This window comes from Acartia tonsa, chromosome 8, assembly GCF_053477335.1.
Source record: "Acartia tonsa isolate MP-2025a chromosome 8, ASM5347733v1, whole genome shotgun sequence".
Lineage (NCBI taxonomy): Eukaryota > Metazoa > Arthropoda > Copepoda > Calanoida > Acartiidae > Acartia > Acartia tonsa.
In genome coordinates this window covers 23,625,074-23,645,464 of record NC_137267.1, presented here as the reverse complement: position 1 = coordinate 23,645,464, position 20,391 = coordinate 23,625,074, and the positions used below count along the sequence as shown (strand labels likewise).

Genomic DNA, 20,391 nt, shown 5'->3' with positions numbered 1-20,391 from the left:
TCAATCATTAATAGAATTTCTTTTTATTAGTTCTGTCTTATTCTAAAAAGACTATACCCTCAGTGTTTCGCAATATCATTATTTCTTAATTTCGATTTATGTGGGTGGAAGATTCATGTACCAGTAAAATGTTAATTAAGATATTTTTTAATAGCGCTGCTTCCTCAAAAATTGGGGTATGTTCGCACGTCACTTCATGACAAAAATAAAGATATGAAAAGACTTTCTTACTTATTAGTGAATCATAAAAATCAAATCCTTGACTTCAATTGTATCTATTTAAAGGGGAAGTAAGGGGGTATAAAAATTGTCTAAAACCTTCCAAAGACTAGAAATATCGTTAAACTATTCCGGGACCTATTTGAACCTTCCCTTAAATAACACAACCACTAAGCGAGCTCTTAAAGAACAAACTAAAACCTTATCACTGTATATTATAAAAAGCGGCTATACCTTCAAGAGGCCTCCAGGGGCACTTGACTGCCTAAATGAGAACCATATCGGTACAGCAGATAACTGGACTCATTATTGCTAAACTACGTCTGGACAAAATTGTCCTTATTTTAATTTAATTTTAAGTATATCAAATTTTTACTAATTGGATTAAATTTGGAGGGAAAATCCCTTGTTATATAAATATCTTAAATATTTGTTGAGGCAAATTTTTCTGCACTTATGGTCTGACAACTTTTATTAATCAATTAATAATTGTATAAGGGGTTATTTTGTTTGTAATAAAAGGGGTATTCAATTTATAATTCATTGTCTTATCCCTTGAAATCCTAAGGAGTCTGTTGGTTTTGTCAATTTCTTAAATTTCTTGAGCTTTATTTTATGGGATATTGTCATCCTTGTTTTTTAAAAGCGAAGCTTTTCTATAATTAGGGTAGGTCCGTCCGTCAAACTTTGCATAATGATTCCTGTTGTAGTTAGGTACGATTTAGAAAGCGTAGCAACTCTATAATAACTACCAGAATGTCCGTACGTCCATTTTAAACATGTTGATTTTTTACTTTTTTACAACAAATTTTTATGTGATCTAATTATCAGATTGATCTGATTTTTGGTATACTGAATCCTGGGACAAAAAAGTACAATATCATAAGCGAAGCAACTCTATAATCAAGTCCTAAAAATGTAAGTATGTCCATACACATTATCCTGTATCAAGCTGTTTTTCAACATATATACTTAATGTCCGTTTGTCCTTCCATTATAGAGCTTCGCTTTTATGGATGTTGTCATCCTTGTTTTTAATATATCTTAACTTCCAAAAATTAAAATACATGAATTTTATACATTTTAAAATTTACATATGATTTTTATGAAAGGTAACATTTTGTATATTTAATTTTATCATTTTTAAAGGTAGAAATTTTCTATATTTTGTGTATGTCCGTCTGTACCTTCGTCTTCCTGTCTATCCGTCCGTACTCCTGTTACGGATAGCTCTAATCGTTAATTTAGGCGTGTTAGAAATGTCCCTTAACTTTCAAACTTTGCATGATGATTTCGGTACCAGTTAGGTACAAATTAGGAAGCGTAGCAACTCTATAATCGTTACCAGAAAGTCCGTACGTCTTTTTAAAACAGGCTGGTTTTAACTTTTTGACAACCACTTTAGTATGATATAATTATCCTATTCATCTTATTTTTAAAGTAATGATTCCTAGGACAATATTTATGTTTGTCAAAAACGCAATCAATGATTGTTCAGAATATTTATATATATCATTTATTAATTCTAAATATTTCAACAATACAAAAAACACAAAATTAAAGAAAAATTCTACAATTTATGCTATGGTTTCATAATCATGGGGCATGTTTTCAGCAAAATCTTTATTAAAAAAAGGTTTATTGTCGTAATATAAAGCTTAAAACAAAGAGCATTGCATCTGGTTAGAACAATCTGTTCCAAGCTGGGTCACAATCCTGAAAAAATATCAAGCTTTTTTAATGGTGCCCATAAAAATGACGTCATACTGGCCTACCATTAGTCAATTAAAATGTATACTTGCTAGCCGTTGGTAATTTAGTCTGTGTATCGGACTATCATTGATTATTTGTAGTGTATGACGTCATTTTTATAGGCACTATAAAGACTCAAAGAGCTTCAAAATATATAAAAATAAGATAAAACCAGATCGACCACCTTCATAAGTAGCAAGGCAGTTTTTAATCCGTAAATAAAGTTAGCAGGTTGTATGTCTGTCTGTACTGAGGGATCTCGCTAATCGTTGACCGATATGGTTCTCCTTTAATGCGTAGCTTCTTCAGGCTCAGGGATAATTCATGTATATTTGGGGGAGGGAATCACCAACCCTCCAAAGGAAATCACCCCCTCACTGAAAGTAAAGAGGATCTCTTTTCGTTAGAAACGATTTTCAAAATCTAAAATTTTTCCCCCAAGTGTTAAGTAATCCCCAAAAACATTGGCTTTTCTTGATTCTTTGTAAAGGGGCGGGGGGGGGGGGGGTTGAGTATTCTATTAAGTTGGATGTTTCTTAAAAACTACTGATTAATCACCCTGTATAATTCGATAACGTTATTATGTCTTATTTACAACAGTCAAAATAGGAAATATCATTACCTGTATTTCTATACAGGTTAAGTTAGGTTAAGATATATGAATATACAAATAAACTTACCGCAAAAGGTTTAAAATATATATCGAGATTCGACAGTGTATTAAAATTATTTCTTCATACTTATGCATGTTTTGATCATACAGCAATATGCTATTGCAACAAGTTTCCATATTTTAAAAACATAAAATTGCTCTAATTCCTCTTCTTAGAAATAGACAGGTTGCTCTTATTGGAGCATTTTAATCTTCAACTTATAACTCCCCTTATTGCTCCTTTCCCCCAATGAATTGTAAAGTGCTCATAAAAAAATATTTAAAAGGCACAATTTAGCTAATATTTTAAGAAAAGCAAAAAAAAACTTGATTTTTAATATAAAAAAAAGGCTTATGTGAAGTGAATAATAAAATCAGAAAAAAACCAGACTGAAGTAGCTTAAGCTTTCTAGAACAATCTTTACGTGTTAAGAATGAAAAATATCTGTTTCGCTAAATATTTCTAGACTCATTGTTAGAACACCGACTTAGCTTGGCGGTCCACCTATACATTTACCTAGAAGCGCGTAATTCAGGTTAATTTAGAAATTCTAATTATAAATCTGACGCGCGCGCAGCTGTATATAAGAAGTAATTTAAAAATAATTCAGTTTAAGATTATGGTTTCAGAAGGAAACAAGTGAAATTAAGCTTAAGATGAGAATTTTAATTTTGCAGGTAAAACTTTTATTATTTAATTGAATTAATTTCTTTCTCTTAAAAACATAAATAAATAAGAAGGAGGAAGAGGTTAATGCAACACAATTTAATCTGTGTTACTGCTTCAATAAGAGATTGCATGGGAGGGGGGGGGGGTCATTGCTCAAAAGAACTTTAGGGAAAAGCACCAGCTAAGGCTTTGTTTGACAAAAATATCACTGCACGATTCAACACAAAAAAAATTGGGGGGTTAGTTATCATATGTTACAAAATAAAAATGGCAGAAAATCAAAATATAGAGCATCTTAAAAGTAGTCAAGAAGCAGTCAATATGGTTTGAAAGGCCAAATATAAGGTTTTTATTCTCAATCGTCCTATAAACGTTTTTGACATTTTTAACATAACTATTTCAAATTTATTTTCAGACGGTGCGCCATAGCAATAAATCTATTTTCATAGTTATAAACAGCTTTCCGCGTATAAAAATGTCCAATTATAATCTTATGGTTGTACGTTTCTATATTCCTAAAAAACTGGATACAATTCGATGCAAGACATATTTTTTTCCGTATGGATGAGAACCGGTTCTAATCCACCGGATATTAACCGGTTTCGAATGAATACTTATAATAATTTATTTATAGCTTAGATAGTTTTTTTTTCATTTTATATTTATTACTGAAATCATCTTACGTCATAAAAACAATTAACTCTAATAAAAGGATTTATTAAGAAAAAATGGAAAAATAGATTTTAATTGGGAAATATTTTGAATAAGAGATTCAATATAAGTATAATTTCAACTCTATAATACAAAGTAGAATGATGTCTGTCCCTCTATCTGTCTGAAGCTTAAGAACTGCACTGCACAGGGCCGAAAGATTGTGCTTCTAAGGAAATCTAAAGGGTGTGCAAAAAAATGCGGACATTTTTAAAAGCGAAGCTTTTCTATAATTAGGGTCGGTCCGTACGTCCGTCACGGATAGCTTTTTTCGTTAATTTAGACATGTTAGATTGTCCTATCGATTTCAAATTTTGCATGGTGATTCCTTTAGTAGTTAGATACGATTTAGAAAGCGTAGCAACTCTATAATCATTACCAAAATGTCCGTACGTCCATTTTAAACATGTTGATTTTTTTACTTTTTTAAATAGCTTTTTTCGTTAATTTAGGCATGTTAGAATTGTCCTATCGATTTCAAGTTTTGCATGGTGATTCCTGTAATAGTTAGGTACGAGTTAGAAAGCGTAGCAACTCTAAAATCATTACCAGAATGTCCGTACGTCCATTTTAAACATGTTGATTAATTTTACATTTTTAACAACAAATTTGTATGTGATCTAATTATCCGATTGGTCTGATTTTTGGTATACTGATTCCTGGGGCAACTAAGTACAATATTATAAGCGAAGCAACTCTATAATCAAGTCCTAAAAATGTAATTATGTCCATAATCATTATCCTGTATCAAGCAGTTTTTCAACAAATTTACTTACAATTTTGCTTTGACTCTTATACATTCGCATTCTGATTATTCAGTTCTGACATTATACAAGTGTTAATGTCCGTTTGTCCTACCGTTTCAGTGCTTCGCTTTTATGGATGTTGTCATCCTTGTTAAAATTGAAATTGAGCGGCTTTTGTTATTAGTAGAAAAATACTACGCATACCGTTAGAGCATACAGCTAAAAAGTCTATTTTTAGGAAATATAAAAACGATTCCGGTGCTACGCATAGTTTGGAGCTGCGTGTTAAAATAACCCAACTGACTTAAAACTTGACTTGCGAGTAAATTTTGGGACATTTTACCATCTGGCTCCTAGATTATTTGTAGCACAGGAACCGTTCTTATATTTCCAAAAAAAAATGCAGTTCATAGCGGTTCTAACAGTATGCGTAACATGTTTCTACTATTAACACAAGCCGCGCAATTTGAAATTAAAAAATGAAGGCATCTCTTTTTGAAAAATATCTTCTCTAATTTTTAGTTATATTTTAAAATTTACTCGCAAGTCAAGTTTTACATTAGCTGGGACATTTTAACACGTAGCTCCGTAACGTAGCAGAGGAACCATTCTTATATTTTTAAAAAATAGACTTCTTTGCGGTTCTAACGGTATGCGTAATATTTTTCTACTATTAACACAAGCCGCGCAATTTTAATTTTAAAATGTCCGCATTTTTTTGCACACCCTTTAGATACTGGTCCTGTGTTGGTTTTAAGCATTTTCTTGGAGGGTTGGGCCATTGGGTAACTGGTGGTGCAACTTTTTTTATTTCTCCTCTCATGAGGCGAAGTCCCTAGAGGTTAGGGGATAAACCACTAGTAAAAGATATAAAGTAATGAATAAATGTTTATGCCAGCTTTCAGAGAATTTAGAGGCGATGTCTCTTAACTACCCTTGCCATAGATTTATAAATAACAACTTTCAAAATACATATAAGAGGCTTCCCTTTAAAGCAACCCCCAATATTTCTTGTAGTTAGTACGATCTTTTGTAAGAGAAAGAAGGATTAAATTAAAATGTATTTATATAATTTTATAATTAAAATATTCATTTAATTTTAGGCGCTATTGTTGGAATTTTGCGTTGGAGGATTTTTAGCACAAGATTATCAAACTTCTTTCAATCAGCACCAGGAAAAGAGAAATTTTTAAATAGTTATTTATCGCATAGAATTATAGATAGTTTTCCGCGGAAAAATTTAAAGATAAAACCAGTTTTGTTATCCCCTAGGGAGCAAAACCTGGGTAAACAAAAATGACTTTAATAAATTATTTTTATTTTAGTTTTCGTGAAAAAATTTTCTGGAATACAATGCTTCACATGATTCTCTAGTATGGCTGAGAATTGGTTCTAATCCTGTGGATATTAATTGGTTTTAAAGTCATTCAAATTTAGATGTACTATAAGATTTAGTACAAATTTGAATAAAATTACTAATCACAAAATTAAATTTTGGTTAAAACAATCTAACTAACTCTATGATAGGATTTTAGACAAATGAAAAAGATTAGACATTTTTAAAAAACTTTTCAATTTAAAATAAATACTAGAATCAACTGCATTAGGTAACTTTTTAAATAATTCATATAACACAATTATTCATATACTTTTGCTTGAAAGCAAGGACGTCTAAGGGGTGTTTCATACATATTTTAAAAGAACTCACTCCAAAAATAAATTTTAAAAACCCCCTTTTACCCCCCCCCCCCCCCCCCCCCCCGTCTCATAAAAAGGAGCTTTAAGTACTTATCGTAAAAGCAACTTTACTAGATTCAATAATGAGACTTTAAATTTCAGAATCCATAATTTGTCGCTGAATTGAACCAATCGCGTGTCTCTTTGTAATCAAATCCATCCAATAATAAGCTGGTATTTTGACAAGGATACATGTGATTGATTGATTATAGCGGCAAGTTTTGAAATTCTTATTATATAGTGTTTTATATACTGGCAACCTTGATATAATACATTAAAAAATGTTGAATCAACACCCCCTCCCTCTTCCACGTGAAGGACATAATTTTAACCCCGACGGCGCTCTGTATCACCTTACCTAACCTAAAATTTCTTAATTATCAGAATACATTTCCAAACATTGGGAGTCTTATTGAACTAGAGAGATACTCAGCACAGAAACACATAGCGGACTTGAACAAATCCTTCCAAGAAGCACACGAGGAATATATAGATGAAGAGAAGGATGTACATGAAGCTGAACATAATGTTGCTAGAGCAAGAGAGGAATACATACTGGCCACTAATACAGGCAAGGGTGAAAATAGTTATTTACTGCATCGTATTATAGACAGCTTTCCGTGGATATTAAAATGAAAAATTATAAGATAAAAGCCTTCGGCTAACAAGATTAATATCAATTTAATGTATTTTTTTGACATTCGTGGAAAATTGTCTGTAGTTCGATGTTATACTTGATTTTTCAGTATGGCAGAGAACTGGTTCAAATTAATCGAATTCGAAGCCGGAAAAAATGTTTATTTACCCGGCAGCTTTAGGGTGCCGTTCAGGAGTTAGAGTTTATAGACTGCGTAATTCTAAAGACGTTAGAAGTGCCTGGCAATAACAGTGAGAGTAGGTGGGACACCGGCGCAGTTCATTGTCATGCGCAGTTGAACCCAGTATTGGTGTCGGACTGATTATGACGTGACAAAAAAAATTAGCCAATGAGAGGACATTATTGACCAATGGTAAAATTCATAGTCGCCTCTCATTGGCTAATTTTTTTTGTTACGTCATAATCAGTCCGATACTAATACTGGGTTCTGCGCAGTTAAATGAGCTTTAAATTATTTTTTTTTTGTAAGCGTATCTAAAATGTAATTAGAGTTTTGTCCGTAGGTCTGTACTGTATTTCTGTTTTATTAAAATACAACTTTATGCTTATTTTTTTTGCTCTTTTTCTTTCTAAACATGTAATTGTTTTATCATGCTCATTTAAAGTTTTTTTGTGTGTTAGGGGGGGGGGGGGGGGGGCGTGGGGAATTGCTTGAAATGTGACCACATCCTAAAAGATATACCAAGGGGCTCGACGCAATTATAATGTCTGAATAAATTGCCCATCTGATATATCTTTTACTCCCAGGTTTCTACACCAAGCAGAAATATTTGAAGCTGCAACAAAAGTTGAGAGAGTTAGCTGAGGAAAAATTAGAGCTACAGCAGGCAGGAAATATTTAATTATGGTCAGCAGCTAAGGATTAGACGGATTTATATCACTTAAAATATGTACATTGTTAGAAAAAAGAAAATAGACAACATATTAATTTAAATCCCCAATGACGTCAAACAAAGTAGTAAGCAAACAAATGGGAGATTGAATGTTTAAAAATTTACACTTTAATGCCATTCCATTCCATTGGCATAAACAGAGAGGGGAGGGGGGAAGTGGACCACTAAAAATGATTCTTAATCAAAATTATATAAAACTGTTCTCCATATTGTTTAAAGGAAATATAAATTCCCTACATCCATGAGCTATTATCACCCAACTGATTGTGCTTAAATAGGTTATCCTTCCACGTACATTTTTTACTAAAAACCCTGCGGGCCCAAATTTTCTGTGAGGTATTAACCATCTTTACCCTTACTTAAACTAATATAAAAAAATAAAAAATAAATAATAAATTTAAAAAACGTTCCCTTGAAAGTTCCCTTAATTGCTTACCATAATTAAATATTTCCTTATAAAGGCAAAGCAAGCTTTTGAGTATTACAAGCATCAACTTGAGAACATTCACACGACAAGCTCTCAAATAGATTTGAATTTTGAGGCCACTGATTATCACAAGCAAATAGAACTAAATAATCTCCGCGAGGCTCTACTGAAAGCTGAAGAAGAGTTTATTGACGAGCAAGAAGATTTACATGAAGCTGAGCATGATGTTGCCAGGGCAACACACAAGTTTCAGTCAGCTTTGGAGTACTGGCAATCCACTGGCATTGGATTTTATCCTAGGGAATATCATTTAGAACTTCAAGAAAAGCAGAAAGAATTGGAAGAAGAAAAGGAAGAATTTGCTTTGGCTAAAAATAATCTTGAATATTATAAACAGCAGATACAATCTATCAATCAAAACACTGCTGGTGGGCAACCAACTCTTCAAGAAGAAAATGAAGATTTTTCACAGAAACCACCATTTAACATTGCTCCCTTTTTGTATCCACAATGGCCCGCAAGTAAGCCTATTGCGGGAATCTTCCCATCACTATATCAAGAAAATTCTCAAAATATCCAGCGGCCACCAAACAAGCCACTAGCAGGATTAATTCCTCAATTGTATGAACAAAATGATGGCAACAATCATCTTCAAAATGTTCATTATAATCTTGATCTTCATCAAAATAAGCCCAATCATCAAAATCAATATCAGTCAAATTACCCTCAGAATTACCATCCAAACCAGCAAGTAAATAATCCATATAATTACAATCAAAATGTTGAATATGGTGGCCAACAGCATCACCAATCAAATTATCCTCATAACCTGTTCAATCCATATGAATTTATATCCAATCTATATAATTTTGGAAGTAACATTGGTAATATTGCTTCTAGCTTTGCTGACAACCATGGTATCTCCTATGCAGGTCAAACAGTTACCTATGATCCTGCTACAAACACCCACCAAATTGAATATTGGTCAAATAATGATGATGAACCAAATCAAAACAATCTTATTTGGGAAGATGTTGAACAACTAATTCAAGAAATATATTCTGGCATTGAGGACGAATTTGCTATTGATTCTAATACTACTGAAATGACGACTGAAACTATAACAGAAAATGGTGATTCTAATGTAACTACTGAAATTCCTTCTAATGAAAATGATGATTCTAATGTAAATGCTGAAATTTCCTCTAATGAAAATGAAACAAGCAATGAAATGACTGAGATGTCAGCTACTTTAACAGAGACATCAAGTGAAACTTCTGAAATATTTGCAACAGAATCATTTAGTCAGGTTATTGAAACTGCTACTCAAGTAAATAACATTTCTGGTGAGGCTGTGGAAATTCCTGAAAACAATTATACTACCCAAAATGTAACAGAAAATATTGATCCTGAACCGTTAATTACAACAACTGCAAAAAATACTCTAAATCTTACCACTGAAGAAGTTCCTGTTAATAATAATGCTACTGATACAACTGAAACGCCAAACAGCAATAGCAAACCAATAGATGAAGTTGAAAATTCCATGAACATTACTGAAACCCCAATTGCCATATCAAATCTAGGAAATGACATTGCTGGTGAGGCTGTAGAAATTCCCGAAAACAATGATACTACCAAAAATGTAACAGAAAATATTGATCCTGAACCGCTAATTACAACAACTGCAGAAAATACTCTAAATCTTACCACTTTAGAAGTTCCTGTTAATAATAACGCTACTGATACAACTGAAACGCCAAACAGCAATAGCGAACCAATAGATGAAGTTGAAAATTCCATGAACATTACTGAAACCCCAATTGCCATTTCAAATCTGGGAAATGAAGCTGAAAATCCTACTACTTCAGCAAATGCCAATGAACAATTGCCAGAAAATACTATTGTAGCAGCCAATCTAAACACAGAAACAATTGAAACAGTAAATATGAGCAAACCTTCAATAGAAAACACAATGACAAATAATACAACCAATGAAAATAGTGAAATTTCAAATGATGTAGCCAATGAGAGCATGCCATTGCCAGACACTGAAAATGTTCCAGCCAATGAAAGCACAGACATGCTGCATAATAAAATGAAGTCAGCCAATAACATTCTCGAGAAGCTGAATGGAAAAATTGACGAAAATATTGAAGAAAAAACAATTGAAAATTCTTTTGTATAATTCATTAGAATCAACTGAAAAGAAAATTTCATAATAAATGTACATATCGTTAATAAATTTAATTATAAAATATATTGATTAAATAAAGAAAATACGTTTTATTGATTAATAGAAATAATCTTATTTTTTTTTTAAATTGAGGATAGGAGGACAAATAAATCTTTTAAAAAATAAATGTTTAAAATGATTGAAAAACTTTTTTTAAAAAAGAAAATAGGTTAGATAATAAATATTACAAAAAATATAAAACAATTATCTATTGTTTAATTATTTTGTAAGAATCAAAGTATTATGAATGAAATTTGATTGCAAGACTTATCAATATATGTCATGTCTGTATGGCTTTACTGCAGACCTTTCCAATTTCAATTAATATAGGGAATTGTTGATATCCTCTTTTAAGACTATGGTCTTGAAGTCAACACTGCCATCCTAATATAAAAGTAGCAGGATGTCTGTCTGTCTATACTGAAGGGTCTCGCTAACCACTGAATCTTTATGGTTCTCATTTACAATGTAGCTTCTGAAAGGTCCTTTTTGGTGGGGGTGGGGGGAGGTACCACAACCTTCCCAAATGAATATCACCACTAGTAAAAAATTACCCCCCCCCCAATTTTTTTTATACTTTTGTTTCTTAAAACTAAAATTGAAAGTCGTTGGGTCGACTTTCCATCTTCCCCCCCCCCCCCCCCACCTCAATAGGCCGCTATGGGGTAACCGCTAGTTATAATAGAATGTCCAGTTTAGGTTAGCTATGATCACACTTGTTTTATTCCACAGCGGAGATAACATATGTCAATAAATTTGTATTTTATATTTATGAAATGTTGGCTGCGCTACTGTTGGACATTATATTGATAATTGATCGTCCTTGGTTAAAAATAAAAAAAATGGAACACTTTCAGTTAAATTCATTTTAATTTCAAGGTCCCTTTGTTTCTAAAGATTACATGATTATTATTCTTTTCAATTATTATTCTGGAAATATCTAAATTTTTTTAGGCTCATAAAAAAATTCAAATGTTCCAGAAACTCTCAAACGATTAAAATTAAGAAGCGAACAAAGCGATTGTCATAAATGGATAGAAAATATACGTGGATAGAGAAAGCGTAAAGTGGCACCAAAAAAAGACGTCATATGATAAAATAACCAATGAGAGGCAAGTAAAAATTTTACCATTAGTCAATTACAGTGTATACTGGCCTCTCATTGATCAACTTTTTTGTATGACGTCATTTTTTGTGCCACTTTACGCTGTCTCCCTAGATATTATGACAGGTGAAAAATTTTCGTAAATTTAGTGTGGCTAACATGGACATCATTTATTGGTTAGTTTGTTCATCTAGTAGGAAGAGCCTCTCTTTTTTTCTTCTTTTAATAAATATTTATATGTTGAAGAGTTGGGGAAGGGATGGATAGATGAAGAGACTGGATAAGAGATGGGAAAGGGAATGGAAGAGAGGAGGGCTAGGGAAACATAAGGAAGTGAAGTGAATTTACACAAGAATAACAATATCCATAAAAGCGAAGCTCTAAAACGGTATGACAGATGAACATTAACTCGTGTAGAGTGTCAGAACTGAATATACAAAATATAATAAGTTTTGACAAAATTATACGTAAATTTGTTGCAAAACTTCTTAAATACAGAATACTGTTTAAGGACATACTGACATTTTTAGGTTTGATTTTAGAGATGTTTCGCTTATAGCATTGCACCTTATTGTAATAAGAATCACTACACCAAAAATCAGATCCATCGTATGATTATATCACATACAAAATGTTGCTAAAAATTTAAAATCGACATATTTAAAATGGACGTACGGACATTCTGGTAACATTTATAGAGTTGCTACGCTTTCTAAATCGTACCTAACTACTACAGGAATCATCAAGCAGAGTTTGAAATCGATAGAACAACTCCAACATGCCTAAATTAACAAATAGAGCTATCCGTTGTAGAGGTACGGGCGGACTGACCCTAATTATAGAAAAGCTTCGCTTTTAATAATTGGACAAACAGACAGACAACACTTACAGAGTTGCTTAGTTACTAATAAGAAAATGTCATTGTTTTGTTCATAATTATAACATCAAACTTAAGAGATATGAAAATGTTATTTCAAGTTAAAAAAAACCTTCATTTATTTTAGCTGAATCCTTTTGAGAGGTGAAAATATATTTTAAATGTATTTCTATTGATTAAATTTCATAAATATTGATCAAAAATAGATTATTTTTTTATGGAAAACTTTAAATATGTTGTTTTGCGCAATTGTTTGTCTTTCAACAGGAATAAGGTATAACCAACAAGCGAAACAAATCTAAAATAATATCTTGGGGGGAGGGGAATGGAAAGGTCGTCAATTTTACTATGTGTTGCCCCCCAACGACAGCTGAAAATAAGTATTGATTTCGTGAATTTATCGAATTAATTTAGTTATTGGTATTAAGCTGGTCGTATCGGCGTTATCCACTTTTTTTAAATTTTGGTAAGAATTTTTGTGAGAAAAAGAATGTGATATATAATTTAATCCAAAATTAGCAGTTGAAAAATAATATTTATCCTATAACGTTACGCACCTGCAGCAGACGGACAGACTGAAATGCAGGGAGAATTATAGAGTAACTTAGCTAGCAGGGGTAGCTATTCTAACAATCAATTCTACAAAAAATCACGAAACCTTTAAAAAAAGGTGGAAGCATATTTTGTTCTTTTCATGTAGCTAAAGAGGGGTGGGTACGAAGGGGAGGAAAAGGGGAAGGGGATTGTGATGAAATTTTCCTTTAGAATTGTTTTTCAGAATCACATTCCCTTTTCCCTGCTTTGGTAGTAAAATTTACTTACTGTTTAAAATAGCTTTGGTGAACACTTTGTTCCGCATACTTTAAAAACTCACACTTGACAGCATTTCTAAATTATAAACAATGCTATAATACAAGTAGAACGATGTCCGTCTGGCGGTCTGAAGCTTAAGATCTCGGTAACCGCTGATCCAATTCTTCTCTTCAGGGAATAAACATTCATGTGGTGGTTATAGGCTATTTTCTTATGGGGTAGGACACCCCCCGGGCCCCCCCCCCCAAAAAAAAATCTCTTTAAACGTATTTTCTTCTTTTTGTAAACTAAAACAGATAAGTGGGGTGGGGTGACCCCCGTCCCCCCCCCCCCACATCCTACGAAGCCTACAGGGAAAAAAATAATCCCTTTTGATTTTTTTAAATTACGAAAGAACGATTCTATATATGAGGGGGACTTCCCAATACTTCTTGGGTAGAAACCGCTAGTGATATAAACGGCAATAACACTTAAATAGAAAGATACTAAATAACACAAAACTGAAATGATAGTTATTTATCGAATCGTATAATAAACAGCTTTCCGCGGATATAAAAATGTACAATTATTAGTTTTGTTAGCCCCGAGATGCCAAAGTCACGGACAAACAAAGCTTTAAGGTTTTTATTTTGATATTCATGGACAATTGTCTTTTCAGTATGGCTGAGACCAGATTCTAAACCAGCGGATATCAATCGGTTTCAAAGCCATATTTGAAAATATTTTGAATAGGTAAATATAAATCACTGCAAAACCTCCAAATATGCAGACAAAATTAGAAAACAAGCCGTATTGAAGGGTTTTCAATATATAAAATGGACAGAACCTTTATGGCTCTCCTGTAAAGTGAAGCTTTTTATGGTCCTTAAAGGGAGTATACATAAATATTTATGGGAGTAACCAACATCCCAAGAAGAAATCATCCCTAAATGTTTATTTTTCTTTTTAAAACAGAAATGTAAATTGGAGGATCTACTCCTTCTCCCCTTCCTTCAAGTGCATTTTAAAGGCATCTAGGTACATATTCTCTGACAAAAATTATATCCTATGACATACAGTAGTAAGATTTTTTTTGTTTGAAGCAAAAACTATCAGAAAATGATGGTCCGAATAGATTGTACTTTACAGTGAAACTTTAAAAGGTGGTTTGATGCCAATTTCCTGTCCACCCCCCTCCTTACCTCCCCGAAACTCTAGGGGTTAAGGAACTAAATTCTTATATTAAAGTAACAGGATGTTTGTGTGTCTGTGTGTTTGTACCGAAGGATCTCGCTAACCGCTGAACCGATCGGGTTCTCCTTAACAGGGTAGTTTCTCATAGGTTCCGGGAAGGTTTATAACTATTTTGGGGGAGGGTACTACCACCCTCCCAAGAGAAATTACAATAAATCGAAATTTTTTTCCCCTCGAATAGAGACTCCTACGTAACATTGCAAAGTATCGTAGCAATTTAATAGAGACTCCATCGCAACATTGCAAGGTATCATATTATTTTTTTAAAACACCAAACATTTAAAGTGCCACTAGAGGCCTCTAGGGGCGTAGCCGCTATTTATATATAAACTGCCTATTTATTATAAAAATATTTCAGTAGGTAACGAACCAACTAACCAAGATATATAAAACTTGTAGAAGAGCTTGGCAACAAAAGCTGAACCTGCAGTCGTCGGTGGTTGTTAGTGCACTGATGTCCTTCAGAGTCCTGGCATTGGTTTCTTCAATAATATCCCAGAGAGAGGAAAACTTAACAAAAATATATAATTAAATTAATATTATACGTACAGGGAGGGAGGGGACAATCGATTCCTAGATTTGTAAATTTTTAAGGTTGCGTGATTTTTAAGGTTTCCTGATTTCCATATTTTATCAATATTATTAATATTTATTGTATGACACTGCTTTATAGTAGTTTTTCCCGATATCCATTCATAATTTTTTATCTTCGCTACTTATTGTTGTCATCCTTGTTTAAGCCTAATTCCTGCAGGGGGGCCTTATACAAGCGAGGCTAACCTTAAAGCCTAAAACATTAGCAGCAATGATCATTCAAAAAAAGTATCATGTTGTGTGTGTGTGTGTGTGTGTGTATACACTGTGTTTGTGTATCGTTGGAAATATCTCATAAACGGCCTCAGTGATTACCCCACAAAAGGAAAGCTTAGTATTGGTCTTTGTAATCCTTGCCCACCTTAATGCATACATCTATACCATTATAAATTTATTTCAACAAAAAAGTTAAGAAAATACTATAGGCTAGGGGAGAAGTTATAAAAAACAACTAAACAAAATGGATTTTTTCTAGTTATGTAAGTTCGAAAAATACCAATGAAAATTTGACCTATATAAATATTCAATATTCATACATCCAGACCAGTGGCGCGCACAGGGTTTTTGCCAGGTGGGGTGCGATTTTCTACACCCCTTTAAAACCAAAATTGAGGGGGGTGCAAGGGTGTGTGATCTTTAAGTGGGTGTTTTATAGAAACAGATCTATAGTATAGAAATATATACAGATATCTACCTCCCTTTCTTTTTCGTCTGCTACTAAATTGTTTTCTGCTACTTAGCCGTGTTAATATAACCGACACTATTGATTGATTTTCAATCACCCAATTGAGAGTCGACACAAGGACACTGTGATGGGGAGATACAGTAATTTAACCTCTTCCCCCTCTAGTGTTTTGCTCTAATATTATAGATTTAAAGTTAGGGGGGGGGGGGGGGGGGTGGATTGGATACACAACCCAAGGTGTCCTCCCTCCATATAATTAAAGTTTTAAAAGTTCTTTGGCTGGTAAATTTACGCGCCAAGAGCGCAACCTTTTGTTCACAAGCTAGGGGGGTGTAAACTCCCTTTCTGCATCCCTCTGAACCAGACTAAATCAATAATATATTTACATGAATATTCTATATGGTGGAATTCTATACAGTTTGTTTATATCATAAGTACTCAAATAGTTTTTTATACTTTTATACTTTATATCTCATGAACAGCTGGCTTTTATAACATTGTAATTATAGTCTATGTTGTCCTATTCTTTATTTTAAAACAATGAAGAGCATTTCCCATTCTCCTTTGGGGGGACTAAGAAAGTAGACATTACAATTTTTGCCATGTGATGATGATCATACATATATATTAGCAGAATAATTTGGAAACCTATTCCTGCACGTGCAATGCTACGAAAATGAGATACTTAATTTTGTCGTATTTTACCTTTCTAGGTGCAACTTCATTGAAAGTATTCCTGTTGATATTATTGTTGTTGTTGTTGTTATTATTGTTGTTGTTGTTGTTATTATTATTGTTGTTGTTGTTGTTCAGACTGATGTTGATCACTGAGCATACCAATACAAATTTAAGAACATCTCGGAAAAAATCTCATCATAACATTCTCTTATGTAAGTCTCAAAAAACTGTTTGTCAAGAATTTATAAATAAAAAGTCTAAAAATTTCTGGGAAAATAATGAGTCTTGATAATTCATGACCATTTTTTAAAAGGTGTTTCCTCCTCTAAAGGGTAAAACACAGTACACTTAAAGAAGGATTTGAGTAGCAAAGGGTTAAACTGTTTTTAAACTATTTTTGAATGGGGGGTCAAAAATATACTAGGACACCTATAGAATCAGACTGCAGAGCCCAAATTTGAATTAAGTCCCCAATAAACTTTTTTTGGGGGATTTAAAAATTAATTTTTACTGTTGCTCTGGTAATTTTTACCAGATCAAAAGGTCTTTTTTTACTTCGTGTAATATTGTAACTTAGTGAACAATTTTATATAATTCACTTTATACTGATACAATAAAAAAAACATTACTCTGTTCAATGGAAATAATTTTTTTTTCTAAAACAATAAATTTCATTGAAAAATCTGACATAATATAATAAAAAACATAATGCTGAATTTAAACCAATAAGAAATCCTTTTTCATTTCAATTCTTTATAATTACCAAAAGAGTGTTTTCACAAAGTGACTTATTTCAAACGTAGTTAAATAATTTTATTTAATAAAAATGAAAAGAATGAAAACCCTACTCATAAAAGATACATACTTTTAAAAAATATTTTTAAAAATATGTTTGAATAATCTTATTTTATATCATAAATGTATATATGACAAAAATAAATTTGTTGTATTGCATAAACATTTGTTGTTATCTTAATTTATTTAACCCTTTACAGCCAATTTTTATGTGTTTTAATGTATAATAGACATGAAACATTTTTATGTTAATTCATGGATATATTGTAAAGAATTAATTTTTAATTAGTATTGATAGATAAAATCAAAAGACCTAACTTTACTGTATACTAGCATACAATATTTACGAAGCAAGACACTCTAAAAGCTGAGTATTTTACCTACAAAGGATAGAAACATCACGATTCAGTAAAAATTATTTAATCCATAGTAAAAAATAAACTTTAAAATCCTAATAAAAATTGATGTGGGCAATTGTTCTCATTTTTGGCTTTGCAGTATGATTCTACAGGTGTCAAAGTATATTTTTGATATACCTTTCAAAAATAGTTTAAAAACAGTTTAACTGCAGTACATCCAAAGTGAATTTGTATTGCTCCCCTGTGTTGACCGCTATCATTACAAAGCTGAAGAAGGCGGACACTGAGAAACAGTTGGAGGCTGAAAGGAAAGTAGTTATTAAGACAGCTTCCCGCAGATATTAAAATGAAAAATTATAAGATCAATCAGTTTTGTTGAACCCAAAGGGGCCGAACGTTGGAGGGTGGTTCTGTACTCAACAAGTCACTTTGAGGAAAAAGCCTGTTAATCTAACACCAACCAACTAAGCCTTATAGAATACACGTTGCGTGTTAAAAATCGAATTTAAAAATTTACCTAAAACTCTTGGCTCATAAACAGACAGAGAATTTTCACTAAAATAATAATCAACTTTTAATTCTATTTGAAGAATAATTTTTTCAACCAAAAGATTAAGACAATGAGCGATAAATTGTACAAATCGCCAAATAATAATAAATAAAATTATTGGTTGAAAAGTATGAACAATTCAGGTTTTCAACCAATCAATTGGAGTTCAATAAATGTACCCAAAGCCAACGAATATAAAAACGTTGTTATAAAACTTTTGGTACCAGTTTAATTTACAAACCCCTGCTATTATTTGTAACAAGAATGACAACATCCACAAAAGCGAAGCTCTGAAACGGTAGGACATTAACACTTGAATAGTATCAGAACTGAATAATCAGAATATTAATGTATAGGAGTCAAAGCAGAATTGTGAGTAAATTTGTTGAAAAACTTCTTGATACAGGATAATGTTTTTAGACATACTTACATTTTTAGGACTTGATTATTTAGTTGCTTTGCTTATAATATTGTACTTCGTTGTCCTAGGAATCAGTATAAAAAAATCAGAACAATCGGATAATTAGATCACATAAAAATTTTTTGTTAAAAATGTAAAAATTAAAATGGACGTACGGACATTTTGGTAATGATTATAGAGTTGCTACGCTTTCTAAATCGTACCTAACCACTACAGGAATCACCATGCAAAGTTTGAAATCGATAGGACAATTCTAACATGCCTAAATCAACGAAAAAAAGCTATCCGTTCCGAACGGACGGACCGACCGGCCCTAATTATAGAAAAGCCTCGCTTTTATAAATGTTTCTTTTTTCAAGAATTTACCTATATGAACTATTTTGAAAGAACAGATTGTCTACGACAATATTCTCAAACAAATCATACATTTTTCTATATATAAACAGAATATTAATTTAAAAATCTAAAATTTTTTTTGTCACATCTTATTGCAGAATTGGCTAAAAACTGACATTTTTTTTAGAATTTATCACATTACTTGAAATATTGTACCTTGTTGTTCTAGGAATAATTATTTTAAAATTCCTATAAATAGAATAATTATATCATACAAAATGTCAAAAACTTGTTTTAAATGGACGTAGAGACTTTTTGGAAACAATTATAGAGTTGCTACGCTATATAAATCATGCCTAATTGTTAAAAGGATAAAGTTTGAAATCGATGTCAATTATGAGATACCTAAACTGACGAAAAGAGGTAACTGTTTCGTACAGTCGGATCCAGATTTAAAAAAAAAGCTTTGCTTTAAAACAAAGATGACAACAACAATAAAAGCGAAGCTCTGAAACGGTATGACAGACGAACATGAACTCCTGTAGAGTGTCAGAACTGAACATACAAAATATAAATATATAAGTTTTGACAAAATTATACGTAAACTTTTTGCAAAACTTCTTAAATACAGAATACTGTTTAATGACATACTGACATTTTTAGGACTTGATTATAGAATTGCTTCGCTTTTAACATTGTACCTTATTGTAATAGGAATCAGTACACCAAAAATCTGATCAATCAGATGATTATATCACATAAAAATTGCTGTTAAAAAAGTTAAAAATCAACATGTTTAAAATAGACATTCTGGTAGCGAGTTGCTACGCTTTCTAAATCGTACCTAACTACTACAGGATTCATTATGCAAAGTAAAATCGATAGGACAATTCTAACATGCCTAAATTAATGAAAAAACCTATCCGTTACATACGGACCGACCCTATTTATAGAAAAGATTCGATTTTAAAAATATTGAACAGCCACATTTAGCGATTTCAATCTTTTGTGCGTGCTTATTTTTGTGAACAAAATATCATGTACATATTTAATGAATAGCGTTATATATTTTATTTTTTATTACAATGGTACATTTGATCACAATGTACACAAAATAAACAAACTTAGGAACATTGACATACTTACAGTATCAACGCTTTTAATATTTCACAATATTTATTAGTCTAAACAATAATCCGTAAATCTGTTCAAAAATAACTTTAATACCAGATGGTTTCAGTAAT

At 32.1% G+C, this 20,391-nt stretch overlaps 2 protein-coding genes across 2 annotated transcripts; one reads left to right on the top strand and one right to left on the bottom strand.

The window, feature by feature from the left end:
- Nucleotides 1–1,734: 1,734 nt before the first annotated feature.
- Nucleotides 1,735–18,402, bottom strand: LOC145326288 (uncharacterized). The gene is made up of 6 exons (XM_080169504.1): nucleotides 18,358–18,402; nucleotides 18,085–18,141; nucleotides 16,714–16,838; nucleotides 15,154–15,239; nucleotides 13,506–13,571; nucleotides 1,735–1,935 (listed from the first exon to the last, which is right to left on the bottom strand). The coding sequence occupies exons 2-6, from the start codon at nucleotides 18,098–18,100 to the stop codon at nucleotides 1,878–1,880; spliced, it is 351 nt and encodes a 116-aa protein (XP_080025630.1). The 5' UTR covers nucleotides 18,101–18,141; nucleotides 18,358–18,402; the 3' UTR covers nucleotides 1,735–1,877.
- On the top strand, nucleotides 6,126–10,745 carry LOC145325511 (uncharacterized). Its single transcript, XM_080168490.1, has 5 exons — nucleotides 6,126–6,139; nucleotides 6,675–6,681; nucleotides 6,806–7,058; nucleotides 7,893–7,972; nucleotides 8,500–10,745. Exons 1-5 carry the CDS (start codon nucleotides 6,126–6,128, stop codon nucleotides 10,651–10,653), a joined length of 2,508 nt encoding a protein of 835 aa, XP_080024616.1. The 3' UTR covers nucleotides 10,654–10,745.
- Nucleotides 18,403–20,391: the final 1,989 nt, after the last annotated feature.

Bases quoted from the DNA above. Each gene is read 5' to 3' on its own strand.
- LOC145325511 (XM_080168490.1), top strand. The intron at 7,059-7,892 runs GCAAGGGTGAAA...TTTTACTCCCAG, and splicing joins CATACTGGCCACTAATACAG to GTTTCTACACCAAGCAGAAA. The intron at 7,973-8,499 runs GCAGGAAATATT...TTCCTTATAAAG, and splicing joins AAAAATTAGAGCTACAGCAG to GCAAAGCAAGCTTTTGAGTA.
- LOC145326288 (XM_080169504.1), bottom strand. The intron at 15,240-16,713 runs GTAAAATACGAC...ATTTTTGTTAAG, and splicing joins ATGAAGTTGCACCTAGAAAG to TTTTCCTCTCTCTGGGATAT. The intron at 13,572-15,153 runs GTTCAGCTTTTG...TTTATAATTTAG, and splicing joins ACAACCACCGACGACTGCAG to AAATGCTGTCAAGTGTGAGT.